At 43.4% G+C, this 24,428-nt stretch overlaps 1 protein-coding gene across 1 annotated transcript in view; it reads right to left on the bottom strand.

The window, feature by feature from the left end:
• The window catches only part of LOC124716768 (hexosaminidase D-like), a 554,827-nt gene extending 532,556 nt beyond the window's left edge, over window positions 1-22,271 (bottom strand). The window contains exons 1-2 of the mRNA XM_047243314.1: window positions 22,224-22,271; window positions 1,615-1,828 (exon numbers count right to left, since the gene is read on the bottom strand). Of these exons, the coding sequence (XP_047099270.1) occupies window positions 1,615-1,828; window positions 22,224-22,271 (262 nt within the window). The remainder of the gene's footprint in view (window positions 1-1,614; window positions 1,829-22,223) is intronic.
• Window positions 22,272-24,428: the final 2,157 nt, after the last annotated feature.

The following is a 24,428-nucleotide window of genomic DNA, read 5'->3' as shown; positions in this document are numbered from 1 at the left end:
ACAAGACGAAACCTGCAGCCCAAGCACACTTCAAAACCGTTTGTGTTTACATGAGAGCGAAAATTGATTGCGGAATTGGAAAACCGGCAACTAGGAGCGGATTTCCAGAATCGATTCTGAAGTGTATTGAGAAATCAGTTTACGAAATTCGGTTTTGGAACCGCAGGTAAACGCGGTGGATCTGAGTTTTGCTTTGTAGTATCATATCTTTATTCTTAACAAAACAAAAATAAAAAATAATCAACTATTACATTAAGGTACCGGTAGATGTGAAGTGAATAACAGTATGAACAATACTCACTCTTATACAACTTACAACATTTGTTAAATAACGCGGCTTAAATAACACACTTTTCTATTTTCACCTTACTTTAATATGCGCACAGTTGATAGTGTAGCACTAGTTTAGGTTGTTTTCGCCAAGTTTTATGCCCCTGAGTTAGAAGACAGTGTTTATTTACAATCGACTGTCTAGACAATACAATATCACGCACAATTAATATCAGTATTGCTATAGGGCAACTTGTGGTTTTTCATAATGTAAAAGGTAAATCATACAGACAAAAAGTAAAAGTAAAAGAACTGTCGCAAATGTCAAACGATTCAACAACGAGAACCGTATTGTCTCTACACCTCGAAGGGCTAATCAAAAAAAGTTAGGTGCACGTGACAAGAGGAATCTAACACGAAAACTAAAGAAGGTTCCTACACTTAGTGCAACCAGATCAGCAAGTGAGCTTCGAAACAAAAATACATCGTCAAATGATTCGTAGAGCATTGAAAGATAGTGCCTACAATGGAAGAGTGCCTAGGTAGAAACCGTCTGTGAATGTGTATCCACATCTGGACCGGACGAATTACTGTCCATCGACAGTGTTATGCATAAATACGCCTATGTGAATATACTAAAAAAAAAAGAAAGAAAAAAGAAAAATCGGGATATCAAACACATTCATGTTTTACCATGACCACGACGTGAAACGCAAGGCTCGCATTGTGCAGAGATATTTGTTGTACGATTGATCGGAAGTCTTACTACCACCACCTTAATCGCCAGACCTCAACCCTTCAGAGAATGTGTGTGGAGAATTACAGCGGCGTAACAGAAAAGCACTAGTACCTTCCAAAGAAACTTTGAGGGGTCGATTAAAAGAATACGATCGTCTCTGTATCGACTGTTTGAAAAAGATCATTAGCAACGCAGCGTTTGAAAGAAGTGATACAACAGAATGACTGCCCTACATGATATTGAAACACATTTTTCACAAAAAAATTGTCTTGAATGAATTAGTTCTGAAAAATGTCCGAGTATTAACGTAACGTGATAACGGGACAGTTGTATTTAAATCGTATTAAAAAGAAGTTTCATATGTTATATTAATAAAGCTCATGCTGTTATTTATAAGTCATGTAGTTACTTGGTTATGTTTCACGGTTGTTTTACTGAGAACAAAGTTATGATGATACAAAATATAAATCTCGTAGTGTCCGAATATTAACGTTACTCACTGTGTATGAAACAATGAAATACGATTTGCTGCACTTGAATATCAATTATAATCAAGGGGAATGTTAATATTGTGTTAGCTTACGTGATTAGTCGTCGGAGGCAACCTTTGTTTGGCGTTTTCAGTCGTTGCTTTTGCGGGGTTTCGCTATCCGAACGTTTCCAGTCGAAAACGCGCCGCACACTTCGAGAGCGAACAACAGACTGGCGCCGGTCGGAATATTGTATGCAGTCGCTGCTTGCTGCTGCCACCTGACGAGAACTCGTGAAACTATGTACCTGCCCGCGCGTGGAAGAGATGGCGTGAACGGACGTCAACAGCTGCAAAATAATTTCGTGTGTAGTTTGCGTTAAGGCTAACGCTCTCGAAGTTTAATCAGCATCATTTAGACGTATGTGTAAAGTTCGCAATGAATTATTGCCTGGCTTTACAAGCAGTCATGCCCTCGATTGAACATCCACCCAACAGTGTCCCGGGTGATTTCTTGTACAGAAATGCATACATTGAACACATACAGTAATCAATACTTGACATATTTGACGATGAGTTACGTTTTTTATTTACAACACAAGTATCTAAAGGAATCTGTTACAGACCGTTTTCAGTCATGAATTTGAATCTTTGAATAGAATCGTGATGACGGTCTGTGACTGAAACCGGTCGATGTTTAGCATTTAAATAAAAAAGCAGCTGATGATCAAACATGCATTTTATACATTGCCAGACGGCTGTTAATAGTCACCTTCCGAAAATGTTTAAAATACTTAACGATTCGCAGACCCCACAAGCTGTATCTTGTCAACTGATCCCTTTTCTCCAAGCCGGCTTCGGTGGCCGAGAGGTTCTAGGCGCTTCAGTCCGGAACCGCGCTGCTGCTACGGTCACAGTTTCAATCCTGCCTCGGGCATGGATGTGTGTGATGTCCTTGGGTTAGTTAGGTTTAAGTAGTTCTAAGTTCTAGGGAACTGATGACCTCGGATGTTAAGTCCCATAGTGCTCAGAGCCATTTGAATCTTATTTCACTCAAGTTGCACTGTAAGTTTCTTTTCTTTCTAGTTAGATTCGGTATCTCCCCATCCGATCTATCCACCTAATCTTAGACATTCTTCTGTACCATAGTTGAAAAGCTTCCGTTCTCCCCACGTCTCAACTGCTTACAGTCCACATTTCGCTTCCACACAAGGCAACAGTCCATATAAATACCATCAGAAAATTCTTTCTAGTGCTTAAATTTATAACCTACTAGCTGACAAACCCGCCATTGCCCGGGTATTCATTTTGCTAATACTCTATTAGGAAAGAAAATAAAGAATGAACTGTGTTTTTAGTGTAACATCGAAACAAATTCATTTCCATGTCTTCAACCACTTTCAATTTAGAAGACAGTTTCTTTACGCTGAAAGCAGTTGTTTCTCGAGTGAACAACACGATTTAGTAAACGTCTCTATGGCAACGGCTCTTCATAGCCCAATAGCCGGCTATTGTTCTCGGCTACACGTATTCTGCACTTCGAAGCTGAAAGCTTTCAAAACCTCTGCCAAATGTCAGCGATTTCCTTAAGTTGATTCGACTGTTGGAATGTCTCACACCTAAACTTCCAGATGTTAGACGTTCAGATCGGTACCGAACGTTGTATGTCGATAGAGTATCAATCAAAACATCGATTTAGTTCGTGCTATATGGTGTTGTCCAGTAGAACATGCATAAACGGTAATTAAAAGTGACACCAGAACGACGGAACAAAGGAAAAACGTATCTGTGAGTAAGTATTTTACAAATCTTGCGTGAGTGTTTGTTAGTAGAGCGTGAGGTCGTCTCGTCAAAGGTCCCGCGTTCGAACCCAGTGATTTTGTCTGTCTACGCGTGAATCTATTGTGTGGGAGAACATTTTCCCGACATGTAAAAGAACTTTTCGGAGTTTGCAGCAAAGTTTTTTCCTTGTCTGCTTTCGCTTCGTTAGTTGAACGTTATGTACTTATTACACTACTGGCCATTAAAATTGCTACACCAGCAAGAAATGCAGATGATAAACGGGTATTCATTGGACAAATATATTATACTAGTACTGACATGTGATTACATTTTCACGCAATTTGGGTGCATAGATCCTGAGAAATCAGAACCCAGATCAACCACCTGTGGCTGTAATAACGGCCTTGATACGCCTGGGCATTGAGTCAAACACAGTTTCGATGGCGTGTACAGGTACAGCTACCCATGCAATTTCAACATGATACCACAGTTCATCAAGAGCAGTGACTGGCGTCTTGTGACGAGCCAGTTGCTCGGCCACCATTGTCCAGACGTTTTCAATTGGTGAGAGATCTGGAGAATGTGCTGGCCAGGGCAGCTGTCGAACATTTTCTGTATCCAGAAAGCCCCGTACAGGACCTGCAACATGCGGTCCTGCATTATACTGCTGAAATGTTGGGCTTCGCAGAAGATCGAATGAAGGGTAGAGCCACGGGTCGTAACACATCTGAAGTGTAACGTCCACTGTTCAAAGTGTTGTCAATGCGAACAAGAGGTGACCGAGACGTGTAACCAATGGCAGCCCATACCGTCACGCCGGGTGATACCTCAGTATGGCGATGACGAATACTGTGCGTTCACCGCGATGTCGCCAAACACGGATGCGACCATCATGATGCTGTAAACAGAACCTGGATTCATCCGAAAAAATTACGTTTTGCCATTCGTGCACCCAGGTTCGTCGTTGAGTACACCATCGCAGGCGCTCTAGTCTGTGATGCAGCGTCAAGGATAACTGCGGCCATGGTCTCCGAGCTGATAGTCCATGCTGCTGCAAACGTCGTCGAACTGTTCGTGCAGATGCTTGTTGTCTTGCAAACGTCCCCATCTGTTGACTCAGGGATCGAGACGTGGCTGCACGATCCGTTACAGCCATGCGGACAAGATGCCTGTCATCTCGACTGCTAGTGATACGAGGCCGTTAGGATCCAGCACGGCGTTCCGTATTACCCTCCTGAACCCACCGATTCCATATTCTGCTAACAGTCATTGGATCTCGACCAACGCGAGCAGGAATGTCGCGATACCATAAACCGCAATCGCGATAGGCTACAATCCGACCTTTATCATAGTCGAGAACGTGATGGTACGCATTTCTGCTCCTTACACCAGGCAACGCCGGTCAACTGCTATTTGTTATGAGAAATCGGTTGGAAACTTTCCTCACGTCAGCACGTCGTTGGTGTCGCCACCGACGCCAACTTTGTGTGAATGCTCTGAAAAGCTTATCATTTGCATATCACAGCATCTTCGTCCTGTCGGTTAAATTTCACGTCTGTAGCACGTCATCTTCGAGGTGTATTATTTTGATTATTTTTAATCATTATTGTAACTATTACTTCTGCACATATAATGCAATTGTTTCTTTATTTTTCTTTTCTGATTGTATATTCTGTGAAACTGCAAATGTACTTCAAAATTTTACTACTTTCAAAGAAACGACGCGAACGCAGGCTGCTAAGATTACATTGTTGTGAACGCCAAACCACCCTTTTACATCTCATAAACACGTTGTCCGATATAACACATTCACGGATAGCACAGTAAAAATATTCTTATCATTGAATTATGAATATATGACCCTTCATGAAACCATCTAACGTTCTGCAAACTTCCTCGGGGAAGCCATACATATTGGTTACTCACAGTTATGATTTTCCTGTGCTCCATAGCTCTTCTGTTACTTTTAATTAACGTTTATACGCGTCCTGCTGGGCAGCACCATATAGTATGATCTTAATAGGAGTTTCGGGCGGTACTCTTTCGATATGGAACGTTTGGTACCGACCTGCGTTTGTGACATCTGGAGGTTAGTAGTAAACAATAAACGTGTGGCCGCTATCAACCACAACTACATCCATGTATGGCGTGACAGCCGAACTTTTCAAATTTTTCCCTGAATTTTATTAATGTGAGTACACTATAGTTCAAAAGTTTTTAAACATTAGTGATTTTGAGGAAAAAATGCAAATTGGACCAGAAATGTTACAAATACCCACAAGTCAGATTTGGAATAATCTTTTATTGAATGCTTGAAATGAGTTATGGCAGCCATGCGCAGATGGCAGCACTGCGGATTCGTGACTGCGAGTAAACAGTCCACCACTTCAGTAATCATGGATCAGCGTGCATTAGCCATAAAAATGTTTTATAAAAACAATGATAGTTTGGTAGTGGCGCAGAGGGAGTTTCGACGTTTCTATGATTTTGGACGTCATGATGCCGTTCCGTCGAAACACGCGATAAAATGTTGGATTAATATTTTCGAAGAGACTGGATGTGCCTTCTAGAAGAAACCAACAGGACGACCAAGAAGTGTGCGTTCTCCAGCGAACGTTGATGTTGTACGCGAGTCTGTCTTGCGGAGCCCACGGCGTTCAATTCGCAAGCAAGCAGCAGTGGTTGGAATGTCCCAGGAAAGTGTTCCCAAAATTCTTCATCTTGATTTAAAATTTGATCCGTACAAACTATGGGTGGTGCAACACTCGGAGGACAACGATTACCGGTTACCATTAGGATTCAGTCAACAAATGGTAACAAGAGTAAATAATGACGCTGAATTTCTAAGCAAGTTGTGGATGACAGATGAGGCACATTTTCCTCTCACAGGTTATGTGAATAAACAGAACTACCGTTACTGGGCAAAAATAAATCCTAATGGCGTTCATGACCGTCCTTTACACGCTACTAAAGTGACAGTATGGTGTGGTGTTTCATCACATGGGATTATCGGACCATATTTTTTCGCAAGTGAACAGGAAACACAATAACTGTCAATGCCGATCGTTATGTGGAGATGTTACGAACTTTCGTTACACCTGTATTGAACAGCTTTCCAAGCGTTCAACAAGCCTGGCTTCAACAGGACGGAGCGACGTGACACACTGCACGGCTATCAATGGCATATGTGCGAGAATTGTTGTGCAACCGTATAATCTCACGATTCGGGCTGCGCGGAATGGCCGCGCGGTTTGAGGCGCCATGTCACGGACTGCGCGGCCCCTCCCGCCGGAGGTTCGAGTCCTCCTCCCTCGGGCATGGGCTTGTGTGTTGTTCTTAGCATAATTTAGTTTAAGTTACTTTAAGTAGTGTTTAAATCTAGGGACCGATGACCTCAGCAGTTTGATCCCTTAAGAATTCACACACATTTGAACATTCACGATTCGGTAACATCCTCTGGCCCCCTAGATCGCCAGATTTACCCGTTTGTGATTTTTTCTTGTGGGGCTACCTAAAGAGCAAAGTCTACAAGACTCGACGAAGAACCCTGGATGAGTTAAAACAGAGAATTCGGGATGCAATTCAGTGTCCCAGCTGAGATGTTGCAGCGGTCAATGAGGAATCTCAACAACAGACTTCACGAATGTATTCGTACAAGAGGACGCCATGTAGAGGATGTATTATTTTAAAAATGATAAATGCCATCAATGTTTCGTAAATGACGAAGTTGTAAAGTTTCGATTGCTATGAATGCAATTTCTTTCCTTCATCACTTCTAGTTTTATTGGATTGTGGAAATGTTCCAGTTTTTCTGTGACACCCTGAACACGCAGTCAAATTTTACTCTCCTCAAAGAAGCCCCCTTCGGCTTTAATCACTGCTCTTCATAGGCGAGGCATTCTTCAGGGTTTCCTCAGTGATATGCTGCTATTCCTCTCGCAGTCTGGTCCAGAAGCGATGAACGTTGGTAATAGGCCTTGGTTTAACTGCTCTATCCAGGTTTACAGTCGGGGGATTGGGGCGGCCACTGTACTCGCATTCAGGAGCACGTCGGTTCAAACCCGCGTCCGGCCAGCTTCGTTTAGATTTTCCGTGACTTCACTAAATCTTCTCAGGCAAATGCCGGCATGGTCCCTTTGAAAGGGCACGGCTGACTTCCTTCCCCATCCTTCCCTAAACCGATGAGACCGATGACCTCACTGTTTAGCCGCTCCCTCGAATCAGCCACCACCACCACCGCCACAATCCGTATTTCTTGCGAAATAAGATCGGTGCTTCAACGGCAGTGACAGTACGTAGTTTCATACATGCTGTTGCGTGCCGCGCGGGATTAGCTGAGCGGTCTAAGGCGTTGCAGTCATGAACTGTGCGGCTGGTCCCGGCGGAGGTTCGAGTCCTCCCTCGGGCATGGGTGTGTGTCCTTAGGATAATTTAGATTAAGTAGTGTGTAAGCTTAGGGACTGATGACCTTAGTAGTTAAGTCCCATAAGATTTCACACCTTTTACTGTTGCGACTTCCATTTCTCTAGAACACATACAACAGTGCCTCATCTGCCACTGGCTTTGAGCCACCAGGGGAAACTATTGTTAAACATTCTTTTTGCTCGGACATTTTCGGCTAAAATAACGCGGAATTTGTTTTGGGACATCGTAGAATATTCCCGCTTCAGCCCCTGTAGCTTTATAAAGTTGCGATAGGTGATGGCGCTAGTAGTCTTCAAAATGGCGTCTGCAGTGGAGGAGCGCTCCATGTAGAGAGCTGTCATTGAGTTTCTTTAGGAGGAAAACCAGAGCATCGTAAATATTCATGGGCGTTTGCAGAATGTCGAAATGTGTACGGAGTCCTGGCAGTGAACCAAAGTACGGTGAGTCGCTGGGCGAGGCGTTTATCAACACCGCATCGAGGTCGCACCCAGCTGTGACTCTTGCAATGTTGGAACGTGCAGACACTCTCATCCGAGGTGATCGACAGACCACAATCAGGCAACTCGCTGCTGAACTGGACGTCTCTGTTGGAAGTACTCGCAAAACTTTGTTGGACTGTTCTTCCTTTTTCACCCTAGAGCCTGGAACTCGCACCTTCCATCAGTTTGGCCCAATGGAGGATGCACTCTGCGGGAAGCAGCAGGTGGATGTTGGGGAGCAAGACGCTGGTTCCTACGTCGACCAGTAGAGAGGTACCGTGCAACCATACAGGCTCTCCCAGTAAGATGTCATAAGGCCCTCGCCTTTAACGGAAATTATGTTGAAAAACGGGGTTTTGTAGACAAAAGGATGGGGAATAATATGGTGTATTGGAATATTGAATAAAACGAACCCGCTTTGAGACAAAAAATGTGTTGCGTTACTTATTGAACGCCCCTCGTACTTACGTAATGTTCAGGGCATTTATAGAAGAAGAAGCATCTTCCCAGCGAATGGAGAATACCTAGGAGTCACAGTGGACAGGACGCTCTCTTACAAGGAGCACCTGACAAAGACTGCAGATAAAATGAGGACAAGAAACAACATCTATAAACTGTGTGGCACCACTTGGGGCTCCCCAGCAAGTACGCTCCGCACATCAGCAGTTGGGCTTGTCTACTCGGCGGCAGAATACTGAGCTCATTAATAGCCCGCATGCCAGCAGTATTGATGTGGTACTAAATGACACGATGCACATTATCAGTGGCACAATAAAATGTACGCCCACTGTATGGCTGCCAACCCTGAGCCACGTACCACCCCAGAAGTGCGACCAAAAAACGCTCTTCTCAGTGATAACGTTGGAAGCTGAAGAAGTGGATTAAAATTTGTGCTGCGGCCGGGACTCGAACTCGGGACCCCTTACTTACTACGCAGATATGCTGACCATTACACCACCACAGAATTATGGTCAACATAGCTGCACGAACTACCCAGCTATGTTGACCATAATGTTGTAGTGGTGTTATTGTCAGGATATCTGCCTTGTAAGCAAATAGACCCGGGTTCGAGTCCCGGCCGCAGCACAAATTTAAATTCACCTCTTCAGCTTCCCACGTTATCGTAGCGAAATTAGAGACTTAAATGTCTCAGGGAAAATTTAATTTAAGATCTTCTCAGTGAATTCAACAAGATAACTACACTACTGGTCATTAAAATTGCTACACTACGAAGATGACGTACTACAGACGAGAAAATTAACCGACACGAAGAAGAGTCCGTGATATGCAAATGATTAGCTTTTCAGAGCATTCACACAAGGTTGGGGCCGGTGGCGACACCTGCAACGTGCTGACATGAGAAAAGTTTCCAACCGAGTTTTCATACACAAATAGCAGTTGACCGGCGTTGCCTGGTGTAAGGAGCAGAAATGCGTACCATCACGTTTCCCACTTTGATAAAGGACGAATTGTAGCCTATCGCGATTGCGGTTTATCGTATCGCGACATTGCTGCTCGCGTTGGTCGAGATCCAGTTACTGTTAGCATAATATGGAATCGCAGGGTTCAGATGGGTAATACGGAACGCCGTGCTGGATCCTAACGGCCTCGTATCACTAGCAGTCGAGATGACAGGCATCTTATCCGCATGGCTTTAACGGATCGTGCAGCCACGTCTCGATCCCTGAGTCAACAGATGGGGACGTTTGCAAGACAACAACCATGTACACGAACAGTTCGACGACGTTTGCAGCAGCACGGACTATCAGCTCGGAGGCCATGGCTGTGGTTGCCCCTGACGCTGCATCACAGACAGGAGCGCCTGCGATGGTGTACTCGACGACGAACCTGGGTGCGCGAATGGCAAAACGTCATTTCTTCGGATGAATCCGGGTTCTGTTTACAGCATCATGATGGTCGCATCCGTATTTGGCGACATCGCGGTGAACGCACATTGGAAGCGTGTATTCGTCATCGCCATACTGGCGTATCACCCAGCGTGATGCTATGGGGTGCCATTGGTTTCACGTCTCGGTCACCTCTTGTTCGCATTGACGGCACTTTGAACAGTGGACGTTACATTTCAGATGTGTTACGGCCCATGGCTATACCCTTCATTCGATCCCTGCGAAACCCTACATTCAGGATAATGCACGACCGCATGTTGCAGGTCCTGTACGGGGCTTTCTGGATGCAGAAAATGTTCGACAGCTGCCATGGCCAGCACATTCTCCAGATCTCTCACCAATTGAAAACGTCTGGTCAATGGGCCAGTCACTACTCTTGATGAACTGTGGTATCGTGTTGAAACTGCATTGGCAGCTGTACCTGTACATGGCATCCAAGCTCTGTTTGACTCAATGCCCGGGCGTATCAAGGCCGTTATTACGGCCACAGGTGGTTGTTCTGGGTACTGATTTCTCAGGGTCTATACACCCAAATTGCGTGAAAATGTAATCAAATGTCAGTTCTAGTATAATATATTTGTCCAATGAATACCCGTTTATTATCTGCATTTCTTCTTGGTGTAGTAATTTTAATGGCCAGTAGTGTAATAACCCACAGCTGCTCATACACAGCGACATAGCTGACTTGGAGCGCAGAAGACTCAAATCGAGAAGACCAGCACTACTCTCTGCTAAAGAGGTGACGGACTCCAACTTTGATGTCGACAATCCGTGGAAAAAACACTGGCAAGAACACTGCCCACCAAACTGCCAAAGTTTCATGACAGCTGAGAAACCGCCAGGCTTCAGCCTGCCACGCAAAGTGTGGACAACTCTAAACCGCATACGTACTGGCCACGGAAGATGTGCTGACGCCCTCTATAAATGGGTAACGATTTTTTTTTTTTTTTTGTCATCAACTTACTGGTTTGATGCGGCCCGCCACGAATTCCTTTCCTGTGCTAACCTCTTCATCTCAGAGTAGCACTTGCAACCTACGTCCTCAATTATTTGCTTGACGTATTCCAATCTCTGACTTCCTCTACAGTTTTTGCCCTCTACAGCTCCCTCTAGTATCATGGAAGTCATTCCCTCATGTCTTAGCAGATGTCCTATCATCCTGTCCCTTCTCCTTATCAGTGTTTTCCACATATTCCTTTCCTCTCCGATTTTGCGTAGAACATCCTCATTGCTTACCCTATCAGTCCACCTAATTTTCAACATTCGTCTATAGCACCACATCTCAAATGCTTCGATTCTCTTCTGTTCCTGTTTTCCCACAGTCCATGTTTCACTACCATACAATGCTGTACTCCAGACGTACATCCTCAGAAATTTCTTCCTCAAATTAAGGCCGGTATTTGATATTAGTAGACTTCTCATGGCCAGAAATGCCTTTTTTGCCATAGCGAGTCTGCTTTTGATGTCCTCCTTGCTCCGTCCGTCATTGGTTATTTTACTGCCTAGGTAGCAGAATTCCTTAACTTCATTGACTTCGTGACCATCAATCCTGATGTTAAGTTTCTTACTGTTCTCATTTCTACTACTTCTCATTACCTTCGTCTTTCTCCGATTTAGTCTCAAACCATATTGTGTACTCATTAGACCGTTCATTCTGTTCAGCAGATCATTTAATTCTTCTTCACTTTCACTCAGGATAGCAATCTCATCAGCGAATCGTATCATTGATATCCTTTCACCCTGTATTTTAATTCCACTCCTGAACCTTTCTTTTATTTCCATCATTGCTTCCTCGATGTACAGACTGAAGAGTAGGGGCGAAAGGCTACAGCCTTGTCTTACACCTTTCTTAATACGAGCACTTCGTTCTTGATCGTCCACTCTTATTATTCTCTCTTGGTTGTTGTACATATTGTATATGACCCGTCTCTCCCTATAGCTTACCCCTACTTTTTTCAGAATCTCGAACAGCTTGCACCATTTTATATTGTCGAACGCTTTTTCCAGGTCGACAAATCCTATGAAAGTGTCTTGATTTTTCTTTAGCCTTGCTTCCATTATTAGCCGTAACGTCAGAATTGCCCCTCTCGTCCCTTTACTTTTCCTAAGGCCAAACTGATCGTCACCTAGCGCATTCTCAATTTTCTTTTCCATTCTTCTGTATATTATTCTTGTAAGCAGCTTCGATGCATGAGCTGTTAAGCTGATTGTGCGATAATTCTCGCACTTGTCAGCTCTTGCCGTCTTCGGAATTGTGTGGATGATGCTTGTCCGAAAGTCAGATGGTATGTCGCCAGACTCATGTATTCTACACACCAACGATACAAATACCAAATTGCGACTGCGGCGCTGAGAAACAACCAGTTCGACACACAGTGGAAGAATGCCCTGTTCGAGCCTGCAAGGGAACCTTCAACGATTTCCTCACTGCAACAGAGGAGGCAACTGATTATATTAAATGTATTGATGTCAATCTGTAATCAACATATGTATAAAATGTACGAGGGTCGTCCACAAAGTAAGTTTAGTTTCTGTATCTACCCGCGGCAGCGCTACGATCGCAGTTCCGACCATGCGCGGCAGTTACTCTGACTCGAGGAGAAGACATGTACGCCATTTTCAGATCGCTGCTGCCGATGTGTGCCCTGTAGTTCTTGTTTATAATGTCGGCCGTAACTGAAAATACCGCCGCGTGTGAAATCAGATCTGTGATTCGTTTTCTAAATGAAAAGAAAGTTAAACCAAAGGAAATTCATCGGCAAATCTGCTAGTTTACGGACAAAATGCTACGAGTGATTCAATGGTTAGAAGATGGGTCAGACTCTTCAATGAAGGACGTGATCGAGTGCGCGATGTAGAACACGGCGAATGTGACCAAACAACTATCATGGGAATTTTACTGGGACGCATTTGATCATCCTCAGTACAGCTCGGACCTCGCTACAAGCGAGTTTCATCTCTTCTTACACCTAAAAATCTGTCCTCGGTGGTCAACACTTCAACGATGATGACAAGTTGAATGAACATGTTACCACATGGTTGAATACACAAGCGGCAACTTTGTATGAAGAAGGCATACAAAAACTTGTGCCACGCTATGACCAGTGCCTACAAAATTTCGGAAGCTATGTAGAACAGTAGTTTAACAGTTGTAGATTTTTGTACAATAAATATTTTTTCTGTATCTGTACACGTGTGTTTTATATAACCAAACGGAACTTACTTTGTGGACATACCTCGTACAAGGATTGTGCTGTATGCCTTATGATAAAATAAATAAATAATGGTATGATTTTTTTTTTTTCATTCCGAGTTATTGGCCTGAAAATGGGTAGTCAAGGATTAGCATACGAGAGCGTAAACAACTGATCAAACAGCCGTGACAAGGCAGCGATTCTTAGCAATTGCCAACCTGTTCCTAGTTTGCTCGCGTGTGAACCAGTGTGCAGAAACAATTTTGGCAGTCTTCTTACAAATAGTGCGTAACACGAAGGCAGCAGGAAGACCGCTGTTTTCACATATTAATGCTATTTGGGTTTCTCACTGTTGACTTGGGAGTGGAGTGGGGAAGGTGGAGGAGGGGGCTAGGAAAATGAATATACGTCGCATGGTCCATAGTAGATTATACTGAGAGGAAGCAAGGTTGGGGTTTACAGTGCTGTCGACGAAGAGCTCATGACGGACACAGCACAAACCGGGTTGGGGAGGAAATCGTCCATGCCCTTCCAAAGCAACCACCCCAGTGTTCGCTTTGAGGCGTTATGGAATCCACGGAAAATCTAAATCTGTATGACCGGACGGGGATTCTAACCGCTGTCCATCTCAGCCGAGTCTAGAGTCTTGACCACTGCGCCACTCCGCTCCGTGTAGCACTCATGCATTATAAAATTCTATATTAACTTCTTAATCATTTTCAAGATTTTCGTAATCTAGGACGATTAGTTTCCTAGTAAAGATAATCATGATCTTTTAGTAACTGAACGACATGGGATAGTGTTGTACAATGCAACACTGTTCAAACTTTCGGCTTCTGTAACAGAAGTTTGATGTATTGTCCTATTCCGTTTTAAAATGATGGCATTCATTTTTTTGCGCTCCAGTCTTTTCCTGAAATTACAAACATTACTCCTGTTAGGAAAGCTCTTTCTAAATATGAAAAAAATGTTCTACGCTACAACCTGGGCATGTACCTAGAAACAGATCTCCTACTGAAGTTTGAGTGTTGCAGTCGTGAAAATCTTGCCATCACAGTATTTAACAGTGTATCTGTTACGTTCTTACTCTTCTACACACCAATAATCAGTCTGCGAAATCAAATTACGTAGAAGTATTATCAAAAACCACTTACCAGCGGAAAAATTTGGAAATTTGTGTAAGATCTTATGGGACCAAACTGCTGAGGTCATCGGTCACTAGGCTTACACACTACCTAATCTAACCTAAATTAACGTACGCTAGGGACAATACATACACCCATGCCCGAGGGAGGACTCGAATCTACGACGGCGGCAGCCGCGCGGAACCGTGGCAAGGCGCCCTAAACCAAGCGACTGCTCCGCGCGGCTTACAAGTTGAATACATCTTGGTGTGGAAGCTATTAAAAACGTAGGTTTGCTTTTTCGAACCAGGTAAACTTGTCAAGAGATTAAAGAAATACAATTAATTTGCGACTAATACAAGCTGTAGCCTAGAAAATCTCCTTCCGTTTCAAGGTACAAAATGATGTTCGACCGACGAACCATGATTTAATGGCTCACACATTGTACAACTGGTTTTAAAAATTTAAGGACTTTTGCTCACACTGAAATTCTGCAACTGAATAATTGACAGTATCTTCCAAGTAGCTTTAATATGTTATTCACCATTTATATAATGTGGAACTCGTAATATTTACGAACGTTGCACGAAACACAATGTCATGTTTCACATCAACAGAAACAGAAGGAAATGCCGGATACTGGAAAGTGCTTACGGTCTTGGAAGTAGGCCCTACTTATGTATTAGATGTATTACTTCTAAGTTACGGTAAATGAAACTTTAAGATATTCTTATGTGTTAACAGCCGTGTACAGTCACAGCCTCTGTACTGCTGTGCCCTGATTATCGCGCTGTTAATACGCAGTGCGAATATGGCTGAAGCTGCTTCCTGCTTCGCCGGCGGCCGGTGGCCGTGCGGTTCTGGGCGCTACAGTCTGGAGCCGAGCGACCGCTCCGGTCGCAGGTTCGAATCCTGCCTCGGGCATGGATGTGTGTGATGTCCTTAGGTTAGTTAGGTTTAATTAGTTCTAAGTTCTACCGGTCACAGGTTCGAATCCTGCCTCGGGCATGGATGTGTGTGATGTCCTTAGGTTAGTTAGGTTTAATTAGTTCTAAGTTCTAGGCGACTGATGACCTCAGAGGTTAACTCGCATAGTGCTCAGAGCCATTTGAACCATTTGAGCTTCCTGCTTCGCTATGAAACAAGCGTATGGAACACGGGAAAAAAATGCTGAGAAATGGGTTGCTCCTAATATTTTTCATAAATTTGCAGAGGAAATAGGCTTTGAAGGTTTCCAGGGCACTGTATTTAATATGAGAGAGACACGTTCTGTGGATGTATAGTGAAAATCGGTAACGAAAAGATTGGTAATCAGCTGCAATTCATGACTCGCTGGTTCGAGTACGCATTGGTTGTCCTTTTTTCGTTCAATTTTAAATACCTACATTTCGTAGTTGTAAAATTCATCATCATTTTTTATGAATAATGAACGTATCCTTGTTTCCAGTTATAAATTTCACACGAAATTCCCGTTTTCATTTCAAACATAAATTCTTAATTATCGAAATATTATGAAAGACTGTTAATAAAGGTTGCTTAAATTAAGAAAACATAACAGTTTAGTTTTTTATGACAAAAATGAGAAACCAAATACTCTTTATTTGCGCTATGTCCATTGCTTCATATCACAGATGTAGTCTCACACGAACCAGAGAGATAAGTGTCGTAGAAACATTAAAAAAACAATCATTTTCACAGTATCGAGCACACCATACAAATGCTGCATTTTTACATTTGCCACTGTACCATTACAATATGAACCCAACAGAACTGATCTGGAGCCAAGTTAAAGAGATTTGGCACAAGAAATTAGGAGACTGTTGAGCTGCCAAACGTACTGGAACTAAAGTACGCAGCTTTTTCACAAGAAATGCGGCGCCTGGGTGGCTTCTTGAATTCAGTGTTGATCCACTCGTTATCAACGTAGCGGATGACAGTTCCAGAATTGAAACGTATTCCTCGTTTCAGATAAGGAAGGAGCTAAGAGTTTACCAGACGACTGACTGTAATTAATACCTTCAGTGGCTTCAGTATTCAACATTACGGTGAAATATCTGCAGTATGCTTTTCCGTCGCACATAGCTCGCTCAGAAAAATTACCCTGTGTTTAAGTTAGGAATTTTCATCAGTCTTGTTTGTAATTAGAATACTGTGTTACGTGAGAACGGGAGCATTTTAAGCTTTCCGTCTGGTCACCTAAGAAGCGTGCGGTAGTGCTGGAGTTTTGACGAATATTATTTCTTTCTCTTTGAAAATTAAATTACATTCGACGCTGTATTGTTTCTCTCCTCCTCTCTTTTTACGTCTGAACTGCAAATACACCATTGCAGGTTAGTTGGACCAGCTGGCTGGGCGGTTCTGTCCAAGTTCAATGCGGCGCTAAACCTGTTGTCCCGCATTATTGCTCAGTCTGTGTGCGTGTAACACAGCATAAAAACGTATCCTTATGATGTACTTGACTGTACTGGACACAGCTTGCCTTCCGCTCCACGTGGGACGCAATCCAATGAGATTCAAGTAGACGCAGAAGAACACATGGTGTAATGTTTACATCAGGTTTATTCTTATGGTGAACATTGTATAGTGCGCACTCTGTGTGATCCTAATACAAGTTGCTAGAATGGAACACCGACCAGGAAACATTACGTATTGTTCTTGGTACACTGACATCCAGCTACATCAGTCTCCCCTACTTGTCTGTTACTATTGTGACACAGCTACAGAGTCCGCCAGAAAAATTTATACACACTTTTACATTTAATAACAGATCGCACATGTTGTAAAACTTTCAGTTTAGCACCTGGTGACTTTAAATGTTCAAAATGTTCACCGCTGGCAGCTATACACATAACAGAACGACGAGCGGTCGCCGCAATTACGTCAGTCAATGTTACAGTGGAGATCGTTGCACAAGTCGCTGTAATCTCCTGGCGAAGTTCCTCCAGCGTGCGTGGCTTACATCGAAAAACTTTCTCTCTCGTAGTTCCCCCACAAGTAAAAGTCTATATGTGTTAGATCTGGCGACAGTGCAGGTAACTCAACGTGCCCTCTTCGTCCATTCCAATGGCCCGGAAAATTGTCATCCAGAAAAGCTGGTGCGCTAGGTGGTGCATCGTCTTATTGGTAGAAGACCTCTTCATTAGTTCCATAAAGCGCACGTAGAACTGGCAAAATTGATGTGCGTAACATTTCCAGGTACACTTCTCCAGTGACAGTAGCTTCAAAGAAAAAGGGTCCTACTACGCGACTAGATGAAGTCCACACCACACATGAACCCCTGGTAGACTGACCGCTTTAGCCACTTACACAATCGGGCTTTCCGGTGCCCAGTACAAACAGTTACGTCGATTCACGGTTACATTAAGTTTACATTGTGCCTCGTCAGTCCACACTACTTTCGTCACAAATTGTTTGTCATTAGTTACCACTTGCTGATAGCATTAGCTAAATTGCATTCGGCGATCAACCCGTCATCATTAATCGCGTGCAGTAATCGTGGAATGTAAACTTTCCACTTCGCAGCTTTCAGAATTCTTCGTACACCTGTAATGCTAACACCCACTTCACGTGCCATTGCGTAGCAGACTTCTGTGGAGAATTAACAAACGTTTCCAACACGAGAGCCGACGAAGCAGGACTTGTAGCTGCACGCTGTCTTCCTGATCTTCCTTTGTGAATATCACAAATTGTTCCACGCAGTTCAAACTTGTCAGTTATGCGTTTAATTGTTAGGTGGTTTTGTTTCAAACTCCAGCCTACACTGATGTTGCACTTCTACGACATTAACGAACTTGAAAAACCACTTCACAATACTTGTTAGCAGCTTGAATGTCAAGCGTGCTGCAACCATCGTGTTTTCTCAATACCTAGATGAAAGTACTAACAACGGTTGAGCCAAAGACCATACTACAACACAGTCGTAACTCAAATCGAACGACAATATCGATATCTCGATAGAGACTGACAATGAGTGTATACATTTTTCTGACGGATTCCGTATATTACTAAAATGCTACCCCAGAACGCGATAGCAGTTGCAGAGTGTTCAAATGGCTTTAAGCACTATGGGTCTTAACAGCTGAGGTAATCAGCCCCCTAAACTTAGAACTACTTAAACCTAACTAACCTAAGGACATCACACACATCCACGCCCGAGGCAGGATTCGAACCTGCGACCGTAGCAGCCGCGTGATTCCGGACTGAAGCGCCTAGAACCGATCGGCCACAATGGTCGGCACCAGTTGCAGCCCACGGAGTACAAAAATTCGATTTCCATTATTTCTCGTAGTTACTGACCACATTTAAAAATTAAAAATACTTTCATTTCCACCTCGATACAAATATAATCTTATGGTAAAAGTACAACACAATAGGATAACTATTGCAGTTAGAAGCTATACGTTTAACTTGAGACAGCGTAATTGTCGGCGCTCAAATACCTGAACTTTATTCACCCATTATTTGAGAATGAGAGCATTTAGCGACTTTCAACAAACTGTATACGTTATTTCAAACCTTTACTGAGCTTTTTCTCGCTGAGCCCCCCCCCCCCACCGTCCCTCCCCCATAAATGATTAAAGGAAAAAAGTTTTTTCATTTACTAAATTTTCTCTATTCATGCAGTCAAACTTGAGCATCAAGCATGGAAAAAAATGGCTCTGAGCGCTATGGGACTTAACATCTAAGGTCATAAGTCCCCTAGACCTTAGGACTACTTAAACCTAACTAACTTAAGGACGTAACACACATCCATGCCCGAAGCAGGGTTCGAACCTGCGACCGTAGCGGGCCGCGGTTCCAGAATCAAGCATGGAGTTTTAATTTATTACTTCTGTACTTCTCTATTCGCTGCATAATTTGCAGACAATTTCCACATACACCACTGAATGTCCTGCAGATTTATATCGTTGTGCGAGACATAGTTGAGGAAATATGACGTACTAAACAATGAATTGCTTACAAAGGGGTACATATTGCCTAGTTTATAATCATCCAGTGTTTCATACTGCACTTTGAGACTTTCAACAAGCCTTATACATAATTCCAAACCTTTGCAAAGCTTTTTCTCGGTTAGATGTTAAAAGGCAAATATTTAACACATTAATACTTTTTCTGTAAATAAAACCGCCTTTTCTTGCTCCAACTTAATTTTTCCCAGACGCGTTTCGCCTTTTTCTAGCTCTAAGGCATCATAAGTGGGCTCTGTAACGATACAATTTTGTTATTTTTAGATTATCAAACAGTTCACGGCGCCATTTTTTATGTAAATAAGTAATTACTTATGGTTATCTGCGGTCTGCGTTTCCTTTCATCTGGTCTGGCGGTCGCACTACCACTTTATTTACGACACATAAGCACAATTTTGTATTCCGAGGTTTTTCACATTGTTCACCATATTTCTCCTCTTTAGTAGTGTACTACTATTCTTTTGCCACTCGGTATAGCTATTACTCCGGACATCGTGCTTTTAACAACGTAAATATTATAACTTCATTACGTGTTTCCTCCTCTTTGGTTTCTTTATCTAAATGTTGCCAACCTAACGAAGTATATGTTCAAAACTAACTTCTATTCATGATGATCATATCGTGTGTGTGTGTGTGTGTTTGTGTGTGTGGGGAGGAGGGTGTATGAGAGAGAGAGAGAGAGAGAGAGAGAGAGAGAGAGAGAGAGACAAAGAGATGAAGAGCGTGTATATGGGTTGTTTTTTTTTATTTTTAGTGTATGTGTGTGTGTGGGGGGGGGGGGAGGGGCTTGGTTGTTTGAGTTGTACATTGTCGAATATGAGTGTAATAGCTGCTGGAGAGTGGTTGAAAGCTTTGGTGGCAGCTGATTTGACCACGCAAACAAACTTGTTATTTAACACATTAGCTAATTTCTGAAGTAATCAGACGTTTGGAGCTGTTTCATACAATGACATTCGATTATTTAAAGAGTCGAGATTTACTGCTGTGGTGTGCGTACTGTAAGACCTTCGGTACACACACCATCATATTATTTGACTTGTCGCTATAACGAAGTAGACGAGTGTCAGCAATATGTCTCCTGGTCTTATCATGGCGTTTTTTTCTTCTGCCGTTAGGTCAGATGATAGAAATGCCACTTGCACGCTTAGAGTAGCAGGTTGACGGTGACCAACTTTAAACAGAACTTGATAAATTTTCACACGCATTTATTAAAATAATAAAAAGCATAGACATTACATAACTTGATTCTGGATGCTGCTTACAATTGACAATCTGAAGTTCCTTTGGTCTTGGTACGTTAATCTTATTCTCACATATCTCTGATACTTGACAAAGTGTCTATACATTTATCTTCATGACTATGTACAGGAATATGATAATCTTATTAGGTGCACACTGAAACTTGACTATAGACTGGTACAGACTAATGCAGACTGGTACAGACTAATGCAGACTCACTAATCGGAGGTCTGTACACTCGTTATAATACCTCGCATGTTCAGGTATCACTGCGCGAGTGTGATCCGCGAGGAGAGAAGGTTCTACGTTAGCAGCAATCTCATTGGCTGCATTACATATACGCGGATCGGCGGAAGCAGAATTTGGTCCGTCTCTAAGGCAGCGCCATCTCGTAGTGCGGAGACGGACGAGCGCTGCGCCTGCGCTGTTGTGCTTAGCGGGGCGCGCTCTAGTGGGAAAGTTGTTTATGCGCTAACTGCACGGAACTATGTACACAACAACTGCAATATTGCAACACCAAAAAACACCTAGGTGTGTGGTAAAGCAGAGCTGACTTCGTACTACAGACAGAATATTGGAGAAGTGCAGTCAGCCTACAAAGGAGATTGCTTACAAATCACCTGTACATCCCTTTCTAGAATAATCCTCGAGTGTATGGGTCCCATACCAAAGATAACTAACAAGCAATGTTCAACGTGTACAGAGAAGGGCAACACGAATGGTCACAGCCAAGCTGCTGACAAGGATAATGTTGGGTCACAGTCGTATTTAAACATTTTCCCCCTTTCGTTGAGGTGGGTGTCTATGTAATGACAGAATCAAGTATGTGTAATAAAACTTATATGTAATTTACTGACAATTTATCCTCTGTGAAAGGCACCGTTACGTGAACTCTGTAATCACTAATGTTCCTTGTGAAAGACAAAGATGTTAAAGTCTATTAGGCAATTGTACACTGACGGGAAAAAATGCACGATTGTCTTCCCTCTCAGTAGTGGCACTTGGTCGTATGGAGCCCTGACTTCTTGCGACCATACATTCTCGTGACCAGCGCTGCCGCCATTCATGTACAGTAGCTACATTCCTACCAAGTCTTCTTGCATTATCGCAGTCTGGAACCCCACAACTCCGTCTGGGAGTTAATTCACTCTGCAAATTTATCCGTCGCTTCACTTTACTGCTTGCTCAATCCACAGACTGAATAATATCAGAGAGAGGCTACAACCCTGTCCGTTGTCAGTTACTGCTTCCTTTTGGTGCCCTACGTCACATGTTCACATTTACCTGATCTTTAACTGCTACGTTTGTTCCAGGTAGCGCAGTGCAGGTCCCAAATGGCGTCCCACGGTCCGGCCCAATGACGTGGTGTGAGTTGGGCAACGTGCCCGCCGCCCTCGTCAGCTGGGCAGTGGATGAATGGGAGGGTGGGGCTACACGGTCAGCTGCGTTCCGGCCGCGGCGCCTTTGTCTCTCCCAGGTTTCCCACGCACGCCCCGGCCTTTTGTCTCCGGACACACAGGGGCGACACACCGCGCCAGGCTCCCTGTGACACCCGGTTTCTCCTTCATTGGCCGGCGGATGTTCGTTCCACCAGTCATTGGTCCTTCCAAAGAGCGCCCGATACTCACCAACGTGCGGCAAGGATCCGTCCCTGGACCAGTGCTGAACTTTTCCATTTTTTAATTTTTAATTTAATTAAAATGTAGACTGGCAATGGCAAGGAAAGGGTTTCTGAAGAAGAGAAATTTGTTAACAACGAGTATTGCGCCCGATACCAACGTGCGGCAAGGATCCTTCCCTGGACCAGTGCTGAACTTTTCCATTTTTTAGTTTTTAATTTAATTAAAATGTAGACTGGCAATGGCAAGGAAAGGGTTTCTGAAGAAGAGAAATTTGTTAACATCGAGTATTGATTTAAGAGTCAGGAAGTCGTTTCTGAAAGTATTTGTATGGAGTGTAGCCATGTATGGAAGTGAAACATGGACGATAAATAGTTTAGACAAGAAGAGAATAGAAGCTTGCAAAATGTGGTGCTACAGAAGAATGCCGAAGATTTGATGGGTAGATCACGTAACTAATGAGGAGGTACTGAATAGAATTGGGGAGAAGAGGAGTTTGTGGCACAACTTGACTAGAAGAAGGGATCGGTTGGTAGGACATGTTCTGAGGCATCAAGGGATCACCAATTTACCACTGGAGGGGAGCGTGGAGGGTAAGAATCGTAGAGGGAGTCCAAGAGATGAATGCACTTAGCAGATTCAGAAGGATGTAGGCTGCAGTACGTACTGGGAGATGAAGAAGCTTGCACAGGATAGAGGTGCATGGAGAGCTGCATCAAACCAGTCTCAGGACTGAAGACCACAGCAACAACAATTTTTTTTCAGTCAACAGTCTTCTGACACGTTTAGTGCAGCCCGCCACGAATTTCTCTGCTGTGCCAACGTCTTCATCTCAGAGTAGCTCTTACACCCAATGTCCTCAACTATTTGTTGGGTATATTCCAATTTCTTTCTTCCCTTACAGATTTTACTCTCTATAGTTTCCTCTAGCTTCATGGAAGCTATTCCCTGATGTGTTAACCGATGTCCTATCATCCTCTCCCGTGTCCCTGTCAGTATTTAAATAGACCTATGCTCCCTTCTTAGCCGATTTTGAGTGGAACCTCCTCACTTCTTACCTAATCAGTCAACCTGATTTTCAACATTCTTCTGTAGCACCACATGTCAAACGCTTCGATTCACTTATGTTCCGGTTTATTCACTGTCCATGATCTGCCGCCATAGAACGCTGAGCTATAGACGTACATTCCCAGAAATTAAGATTTACATTTGATGTCAGTAGAGTTATCTTGTCCAGGAATGTTCTCTTTTGTGAGCTGTTCTGCTTTTGCACCCAGAGTATGAGAACACCTTCACATAGTCAGCTTCGCGGTCTCCAATATCTGTAACCCCATTTCTAGTGCAACTAATTACTTTCGTTTATCTTCCTTTCACCCTGTCCATATTCTGTACTCATTAAACTGTTCATTCCATTTAAAAAAAAAAAAACACTCCGTCTTCAGGCCACGAGTGGCCTACCGGGACCATCCGACGGCCGTGTCATCCCCGGTGGAGGATGCGGATAGGAGGGGCGTGGGGTCAGCACACCGCTCTCCCGGCTGTTATGATGGTATTCTTGACCGAAGCCACTACTATTCGGTCGAGTAGCTCCTCAATTGGCATCACGAGGCTGAGTGCACCCCGAAAAATGGCAACAGCGCATGGCGGCCTGGATGGTCACCCATCCAAATGCCGGCCACGCCCAACAGCACTTAACTTCGGTGATCTCACGGGAACCGGTGTATCCACTTCGGCAAGGCCGTTGCCATTCCATTAAAAAAATCCTGTAATTTTCTTCACTTTCACTGAAGATAGTGATGTCATTGGCGAACTTTGTCCCTGACATTCCTCAATCCTGAATACTAATCTCACTTGAGCCTTACTCTTATTTCCGTCATTGTTTCTTCGATGTATAGACTGATCAGTAGGGGCGAAGTGTCTTAAACACTTTTAAGCCCGAGCACTTTCTGCCTGGTATTCCACTTTTCTTCATCATTCTTGGTCCTCATAGACATTGTACACTACCCGTCTTTCCTATGAGATTACGTACTTACCTGAGAATTTCTGACTTTTTGCACCATTTTGCATTACCGAACGCTTTTTTCTGGTTACAAATCCTATGAGCGTTCCTCGATTTTTCTTCCGTTTTGTTTCCAGTAGCAAGGGCAACGTCTGAACTGCCTCTCTGCTGTCTTTACCTTTCCTAAAGCCAAACTGGCCGACATCTAACAGATC

The sequence above is a fragment of the Schistocerca piceifrons genome, chromosome 9 (assembly GCF_021461385.2).
Source record: "Schistocerca piceifrons isolate TAMUIC-IGC-003096 chromosome 9, iqSchPice1.1, whole genome shotgun sequence".
NCBI lineage: Eukaryota > Metazoa > Arthropoda > Insecta > Orthoptera > Acrididae > Schistocerca > Schistocerca piceifrons.
Note: the sequence above shows the minus strand (reverse complement) of the source record. Positions and strands in the feature narration are given on the sequence as shown.